General features: G+C 54.8%; 2 protein-coding genes across 6 annotated transcripts in view; both read right to left on the reverse strand.

The window, feature by feature from the left end:
• MAD1L1 (mitotic arrest deficient 1 like 1) overlaps positions 1 to 1,596 on the reverse strand; it is a 318,428-nt gene extending 316,832 nt beyond the window's left edge. Inside the window, exon 1 of the mRNA XM_082669805.1 lies at positions 1,555 to 1,596. The gene's annotated coding sequence lies outside the window, so the exon portion shown is untranslated. The remainder of the gene's footprint in view (positions 1 to 1,554) is intronic.
• Positions 1,597 to 2,926: 1,330 nt separating this feature from the next.
• MRM2 (mitochondrial rRNA methyltransferase 2) lies at positions 2,927 to 8,452 on the reverse strand. Of its 5 annotated transcripts, none has more exons than XM_082669548.1 (5): positions 8,413 to 8,452; positions 7,675 to 7,798; positions 6,503 to 6,792; positions 5,914 to 5,976; positions 2,927 to 4,454 (listed from the first exon to the last, which is right to left on the reverse strand). In XM_082669548.1, exons 2-5 carry the CDS (start codon positions 7,698 to 7,700, stop codon positions 4,015 to 4,017), a joined length of 819 nt encoding a protein of 272 aa, XP_082525674.1. In that variant the 5' UTR covers positions 7,701 to 7,798; positions 8,413 to 8,452; the 3' UTR covers positions 2,927 to 4,014. The 5 variants fall into 5 exon arrangements, with proteins under 5 accessions (XP_082525674.1, XP_082525676.1, XP_082525675.1 ...); XM_082669550.1 differs by having other exon boundaries at positions 7,675 to 7,747; positions 8,413 to 8,445; XM_082669549.1 differs by lacking the exon at positions 8,413 to 8,452 and adding an exon at positions 8,210 to 8,392.
• Positions 8,453 to 8,485: the final 33 nt, after the last annotated feature.

Below are 8,485 nucleotides of genomic sequence, written 5' to 3' on the forward strand. Positions count from 1 at the left end.
CTGTCTGGCTCTAAAGGTCGAGGGCACTCCACAGGCCACTGTGTGAAGGGCCCAGGACACGCAGAAGCAAAGAACACGCATCCCCAGCCCTGCGCTGATTCCAGCCTCACACCAGGCCGTCTACCAGTCAGAAGGTGTGGAAGTGTCCTAGGCAGAGTTAACAGCCAAAAGGTGTGAATTCCTACAGGTGCATACTGTGTTCCCCTGAGGAAAGCAGCCAGCTCTCACTGATTTCCCCTAAGTATTAGACTGAAGGCACCTGCCCCCAAAAAAGGTGAAGAATCTTGGTTTGATTCTGCATTTCACACTTAACAAGAAACTTGGCCTTGGGCACGAAGAGCCCTTGTCTTCTGTAGGCCATCGTTTCCACCGCTGCACAACACAGCTGTTCTACCTCTCCTTCATACTACAAATGGAAAATGGGCTAGAAGACAGACCGGGGAGGGGCACTCACAGTGCTGTGAGCCTCCCTGAGAGACACAGGCCCACGTGGAGCCAGGCAGCAGCGCTCTGCTCTGGAAGGCAAATCCTCCCGTTTGACCAGGACCATACTTTCCATCCCATGATGGGAAATTTAGGCAATACACCCTCTTCTCAAGAGCTGATGCACTTAATACAACAGAATGAAAAGCACACGTCCATTTTCACCTGCCTGGAGCTAAACCACTCCATAAGGCAAGCGATAAGGTGAAAGCTCAAACTCCATGCTCTCTATCAAAGACACTCACTTCCAGGAGTCTAGTCGCTGAACGTGAACTGCTCTCAACGGAACCCCTGAGCTGGGAGTCAGAGCACACTGCCTCTCGACTGCCCTCCTTGGCAAAAGGACACCCGAGGGCACCTACAGAAATTGCGAGGATGCTCCCCACCCGGCAAAACCACTTCACACCGCCACGGGCACTTGCGCTCCACCCGGCAACACCACTTCACACAGCCACGGGCACTTGCGCTGGCCTAAGTTCACCACCCGTTTGTCTGCTTTCTCCTAACTTAGGCAACTCCCACGCTGCTCAAGTGAAGACATGCGGGCGACAGTGCTGTAAACTCGAAAGGGCGGGACTGGGGGAAGGGCTCCTCTCTCTGCACTGGGCCGTCTGGGGGCGGCGGGGGAGGGGGGGTGCGCCTTCTTCCCGGAGGCCGGGCGGTGAAGCACCTCTCCTCCGTGGCCGCCTCCGCCCCGGCCCTCGCTCGCCCCCCGAACCCTGGCCATTTCCATTTGCTCCTCTCGGAGAGGAAGCCTTCGGGGGCTGCACGGGACGCGCCCAGGCTCGGAGGACAGAGCACGGAGCGGAGGGGCGCGCCGGCAGGGACCCCGGCCCCGGTGAGCACGCGGACAGACAGTGGACACGCCGGTAACAGCCCCAGGGCCGGGGTCTAAGAAGGAAGGGGGGACGCCGAGGGGGCGCCGTCTCAGAGCCCCAGGGCAGGGGGCGGCGCCCGCACCCAGACCCGGCGGGCTGCCCCAGCCTCTTCTTCGCCCGAACCCCGCCGATTCGGCTCAGCACCCGCCCCCAAGCCCAGCCCGGTACCCCTCCCAGGACCCCGGCCGCTCACCTAGACGCCTCAGCCTCCGTGCCGCCGTCGCCGCTGCTCAGATCTCCCTCTTTTACGCCCGCGTATCGCGAGACGTACGCCTGCGCTCTCGCGAGACCTGGGCGGGGCAAGCCGTAAAACTCCGGGCCCGCGCACCAACGGGTCCTGGGGCCTTCGTGTTCGCCCCCATAGCCACCCACCCGCAGGAGACCCCGCTCGGAGAGGACTGGGAACCAAAGGCCAGCCCGTGGGACTATCTTCGTGGCCCAGGCCTCTGCGGGTCAGGCTTCCACTGGGCGGCTGCCTGGCACCGTATTGTGGGAACAGCACCGGCCAACGGTGGCCTCGCAGGGCCAAACTTTCCAGCCCGCCGGACTAGTCCGCAGATTTTGCCCCTACAGTATTTGCCTGAATGAATGCCTTTTTTACTTTCCCCTGGCCCTCTAAAACAACGCGAAAAACCGGTCTACTAAGCTACCCTCCCAGCGCCCTGTGAGCTGTCGGGGCGCGATGCCGTCGTCTGGGTCCCAGTTCTCCAGGGCGCAAGGGCAGAGCGGGGCGAGGTCAGCCCACAGCCAGCAGATCCCTCCTGGAACCACAGCAACCTGCGTCCACTAACGGGTCTCACCGGCCCCTCCTCCTCCCCTCCCCCTGCTAAGCGTCCGAGGGTCTGCACCGAATTCCCTTCCAGAGAATAAAACACAAGGTTTTGTGGCCGGAAGGAAACGGGATGGGGAGGTGCAAGCAGGACAGGAGGCTCTCTGGGCTACATTAGCGGGCTGCGAGCGCAAATAAAACAAAATTTTAGAAGTCGGGCCTGCAGCCTACTTCAGTGATCTGGACTACCCTAGGACCCTATGGAGATTCCTGGGTATCTATTCTTTCCCCCAGCGATCCTTCGGATTTGTGAACTAAAACTGCTGCCTGCCGTATCAGTAAATAAAAGACGTTCCGGTCACCAGCCACTACAGCCACCCCCGATGGTGAGACCAGGGAACTCGGGATGGAAACAGCATGCCCGCCGTCAGACACTGCAGCCACCACCTCACCGCCCCGCCACCCCAACGGCACACCGAAGAAACTCAGGAAGAGAAAACATAGGACGCTGGCCCCAGAGAGCTGAGGTGCACATCAAAGAAATGATTTCAGTGACCCCCGACTCTGGCATCTTCCCAAACGTAGAAAAGCACTAAATTCCTTAACTTGAGATGTCTTGCTTTTCTTTTGTTAACCGTGATCATTTGATATTCCAACTACCTGGTCTTTGCTGCTAAAACTCCTATAGATCCTGGCTCCCCCCTTGCCGCTTCGGAGCCATCTCCGAGTTATCTGAGATGCTGCGTCCGGGCTTAAGTCCTCTGTCTTGTCCGCCGAATAAAACATAACTCTCAGCTCCCAGGTGGCGCGCTCTTTCTTCGGTCCGCGCATTTAATCACCATTACAATCAATAAACCCTTCTTAAGAGATGAGCACACCGCCAGGAAATGGCTTTGAAGAAATTAATTTTTCAAAGGATGGACTTGAAAGCATGGAATTCCATAAAGTAATACGGCCTGTATTGTCTCGTAAAGCTGCGTCGCGTTCCCGGAAGAGCAGAAGGAAACAAACGCACACACCGCCTCCCCGCTCGCTCTGGCACACTTACTGTAAGTCTCTGGAGGCCGGAGTATGACGGCAACAGTCCCAGCGAAAAGCAAAGCACACCCACCCCGTGCATAGTTCATACCAAACGTCTTCCCTGATTGTTCTGAGAACTCTCACTGCTTGAAGAATGGATGTATTTCCAGATCACTCGCCAGAGAGATGGACACAAATGCCCAGACTGGAACTTCAGAGTTTTCTACGTTACGCGGTAAACCCAAAATAACACCTGGAAACCTGTGGGTTGTTTTGGAGCAAGGGTGGAAGCCTGTTGCTCTGTAACATACTAACGTGGGTATGAAGAGAAAGTTACATAAAGGTGTCCGTGTGTATGTTTCTCTGCCTCCTAGTGTTTTTTGTTGGTTTGGTTTGGTTTTTTTTGCGGTACGCGGGCCTCTCACTGCTGTGGCCTCTCCCGTTGCGGAGCACGGGCTCAGCGGCCATGGCTCACGGGCCCAGCTGCTCCGCAGCATGTGGGATCTTCCCGAACCGGGACACGAACCCATGTCCCCTGCATCGGCAGGCGGACTCTCAACCACTGCGCCACCAGGGAAGCCTGACTGCCAGTGTTTTTATCCTTCCCTCAGTCTGCCTTCCCATCCTTTAATCTTTGCCTATCTCTTCCTCTTCACAAATCATGTTATAGAGACTTTTTTAGCATATGTCTTGGACACTGAATATAGGTTTGTCATCTTTTGGGCTTAAAAAAAGGTCCCCCATTTGTCCTGCCCGCTGCATCCGAGATCAAGCTCGGATCTCCCCAGCCACACTTCAGGAAAGGGCTCAAGCTACATTTGCAGTGAAAAAGAACCAGAAACAGCAGAAGAAACTCTCATTCCTTCACAGACCTTCCCCCTTCCCTCTTCGGTACTGTGTGGCCAAGAGGTACACCTCTGATGATTCCTTCCTGCTGGCTTCAGGTTTTACAGTCCTCGTTTTCTGGAATTCCTCTGTCAGTCTCTTCTGTAACCGATGGCTTTGACTTCCAGCCCAGGTTTTACACAGCAATGTTCCCCCAGGGTGCAGGACTTCTGGAGCCATGTCCAGAAGGGACAAGCACAGGCTGATGAGCCTGTCGTGGTCGAGGCCCCGGATCCCTGTGGCGTTGGGTGCCATGTCACTCAGAATCACATCTGCTCTCCCAGCAGGAAGCAGTTCTCGGATTCTCTGCAAGGTTCTTGGGTCCGTCACATCGGCAGGGCACAGAAAAGTTGCTCCTTCCAGGGGGGACACGTGAAGGAGATCTACCCCAAGCACAGAGCCAACAGGAGCACTGGGATCTAAGGAAGAAACGGTGACTGTGCTTATTTACACCCTGAATCTTCCCACAAACAATAAATGCAACAAAATAATAAAATAGAAATAAAAAGTCAGGACGGAGGAAAAGAGCTCATGTGCAAATATGTGGACACAAGCCTTTCCCCACTTTCTGTACATCCTACAAAAACACGTGGTGGGGAGTGGTGGTCCTTCTACCTCTGAGGAAACTGAGGCCCAGAGAGGAAAAGTGACTGTCCCAGGGGACAGGCAGACCTGGGGCCACACCCTGGGCCCTGACACCGTCTCTGATTTCATTGCACTCCCTGAGCCTGGCGGTCCATGAAAGGGCTTTTATCTCTGAGTGCTCTTTTTGACAAACTGAAACAGAAAATGACACACCAGTATACAAAGTGCCTCTGTATTAAATCAACAAATCCATTCTGCAGTTTAATCCAATTTCTTTCAATGCAGAAACTAGCAGAAACAAGCTAAGAGACGGGGGAAACGGACAAATGCAAAATAAGGTAAAAAAATTTGATACCCTGCCCATATTTGAGTGATGCCAGTGGTGAAAGAAAAAGATGTTATTGTTTCACCTCACCTGAAACAAGATTTCCTGCCCGCACGGCCGCTGCACCCAGGCTCCACCTGCCTTCCCTTCCCTTCTCGTTGCAAGCTCCCCTCTTCACAAGCCCTGGGGGCCCCTCCCTGCACCACTCCTACACGCCAGGCTCCCTACATGCCAGGGTAGATACAGGCTAGATACATGAAGGGAACAGACTCTTTTGTAGCTCACTCGGCTTGGTAAAAAAGCTGCTCCACGGGTGAGGGGCCGGGGCGTTTTATCTCGAGCTAAAGATTGGAAGTCCAGGTATTCTGCAGGATACCTCATTTTTCAAAGGCAAAAGCTCTCCATTTTCAGCCCTGGCTAGTGGGACATCTCTCGTTCCATTTTATACACTTCTGGTGTCTCCTTTAACGTCCCACATACTACAGCCCCAGGAAGTATCCTCTAAAGGCAAATGGCTTTGGTTCCACTTTTGCAACTTCTGGGAGTAAAAGAACCAAACCATTTGCTCCACACACTCTTTGCTTCTGCCACCTCTTCCTACAAGTTAAACTTCGGCATTTTCCTGCTTCTACTGAAGAGAAATTAGGGGGACAGGAACCACTAAAATCAGTTGTTAGGAAGTCTGTGGATAGACTCAGTGGTGGGAAAAGGAACAGAAGCTTCTGACTCATTCATTCACTTAGCTGATAAATACTAAGCTCAAAAGAAATTTTTTAAACGGTTTTTAAGGTGTCTGGGAGAGATCTTTGTGAACTTCACATGTGTCATAATGCCAGTGCATGTGGTACCCTCAGACTTCACAGCAGGAAACACAAGTGGTAAGGATCGTGACCACAGCACTGCACACCCAAAAGCAACCTCGGTGCCCAAGATGGGGAGACTGTAAACACCAACAGTACGACCGTTACCTGGAATACCACGCAGCTGTTTCAAAGGATGGCACAGTTTCCTGCCTTGCATAGTTAGTTGATCTATTAGTGAGAGGAAACATTTTTATATAGACGATCTTAGTCAAAACCCCTAAATGTAAAACAGATAAAAGCTAAGTCCCTCAAGTTGAGCCGAAGTGGGGAATCCAGATCCACGCGGGCCCCCCCGGGCAGCCCCAGGAGCACCTCCAGGAAACCCAGGGCTTCAAGGACCAGGACCTGGAAACCCCTGAGGTTGACTCAGTTGTACTGTCATGGAAAGACATCAATATATCAGTCAGCCAAAAAAATATATATATATATCTCTGTTGAGGCTCCGAACCAGCAACAGAGGTACGGGACGTACACCAGTATATTAGTCTACACACTACTGTGGTGTGATGTGAGGTGATTTTCACTTTCATTATCCCTTTCTACCCTGTCTCTCATTCTGAAAATGTCAGTGTTGTATCGTTCCTCCTGAACAACCACGCAGAAGCGTGTGCCTTCACGGGGCGGCTCAGCTGCTCTGCATCCCCTGGCAGAGGGCAGCGCCTGCGTCTAAACCACGGCGGTCGGGAGGCCCCACCTGTGCCTGCAGCGTTGACACTCTGCACAGCCACCTGGCTCCACGCGCCGGGAGCGGCGCCGCAGTCTAACACCCGGAGGCCCGGCCGCAGAATCCGGTGCCTCTCGTTCACCTCCAGGAGCTTGAAGGCACTTCGACACCTGTAACTCTCCACCTTCGCAGCCTTCACAAACGGGTCCCTCAAATGCCGCATCAGCCACAGGTGCTCAGCGCCCGTCCGGCCCTTGAAGCAACTCCCACCGGTGTGGAACCTTTGACGCTGAAAGGAAGCCCACACCAGCTTCGAGGACCTGGTGAGGAAAAGGGAGCAAGCAGGTTGGCATTGCAAAGACCAGCAGGTCAGGAGCTCGCAGGCTCAATCCGCACGTTTTCAGAGATGGGACAGTGCGGCCCAAGAGGGAGAGGTGACTTGACGAGGCCCCACAGCCGGAAAGAAGGTGTGACGGGCTGAACCGTATCCCCCCGAAGCCTCTACGGTCAAGTCCCAACCCCCAGCACCTCAAGAGGTGGCTGGTCTTTAAATGAGGTAATTAAGGTAAAATGAGGTCACATGGGTGGGCTCTAATCCCATATGACTGGTGTCCTTGTAAGAAGAAGTTAGGACACAGACACACACACACAGCGAAAACCACATGAAGACACAGGGAGAAGGTGGCCGTCTACAAGTCGAGATGTCCCAGGAAGCACCCCTGCTGACACCTTGATTTCAGATTTCCAGCCTCCAGACACTGAGCCAGAAACTTCTGCTCTGTAAGTCGCCCGTCCTGGGTGCTGGCTTATGGCAGCCGGACCAAGCTCCTCCGGCAGGCCTCTCCCCTTCAGCCCAAAGGTGTTTTTTTCCCTCTTGAAGTTTTCTTCAGGAAGACTCAAACGGTAATGGTAGTCACCTTGTTTGTGTCAACCAAAGTTTTCCCAAGACTGGTTAAAAATGCTGATAAAATTACTGAAAGTAACATTCTTTCCCAGCGGATAGAAATTTCCACTGTGCTTTGAGAAACTCTGAGAAAACCCCGTGAGGACAGTTCCTTCCCTTGCTTAGTTCCATGGCTTTGGCGGCCAGTACAGGGTCTGACTGGCCTGTCACATTTCTTAAAAAACCTGAACTCACCCCGTGTGTGAACGCAGCGCAATTTCCAAGCCTCTTAGGGGAAGTGGGGCGGTTAACATCTTACCGACTGCGAGTTAGCCACGCCTCCATTCATGTGAGTCTCAGAACAACCCGACAAAGGAAGCTCTGCGTCCTTTCTTCTGATGAAAAAGGCTGCCATTAGCCCCATGGCTAGCAGCCAAAAGGTCCTTCAGCATGAAAACATGGTGACAAGATTTGGAGACAATAACGTGAGAACTGCTGCCTTTAAAAGGCGTAAAGAGTCTCGAGGAAAGAGGACACAGGGTGGTCCTGGGCGCCAGAACTAATCCCACCGGTCAGCGGAGGCGTGGAAAGCGGAGTTACACGCCCCGAGCCCACCTGATCTGGGCAGCGGGCCTCCAGCCCCATCCCACGGCCTGGATTCAGCCACGTGGGCCTCTCACCTCTGGTACGCAGGCTTCAGGCCTGCGGAGCTCTACACAGCTTCACCTCCACCCGCGGCGCCCCCCCACCCGCCCCTCCCTTCCTAAAGCCCCCTCCAGCTCTCCGCCCGCCCGCCCCTCCCCGCGAGCCTTCGCCGACCGTCGGCTTCGTGCTGGCAGGTCTCCCCTAGTCACCTCGTCGGGGCTGACCCTCTCCAGGCCTGGAAGAGGTGGGCTCTGCGCCCCTTTTCGGACCGGAAACCTGGGGCAGGCCGCTGGCCACTCCGCCTTCCGCAGGCATGCAGTAGGTGCTCCACAAATGCCGGCTGAGCGCCAGCCGCCCCGCTCACCGACCGCCCCGCTCACCGACCGCCCCGCTCACCGACCGCCCCGCTCACCTGGCCATGAACGCCGACCCCCTCCAGCTGCCGCCACCGGAAGTGCCGGCCTCACTTCCGGTCCTACGCCGCG

Source organism: Grampus griseus (assembly GCF_964374135.1).
Source record: "Grampus griseus genome assembly, chromosome: 14".
NCBI lineage: Eukaryota > Metazoa > Chordata > Mammalia > Artiodactyla > Delphinidae > Grampus > Grampus griseus.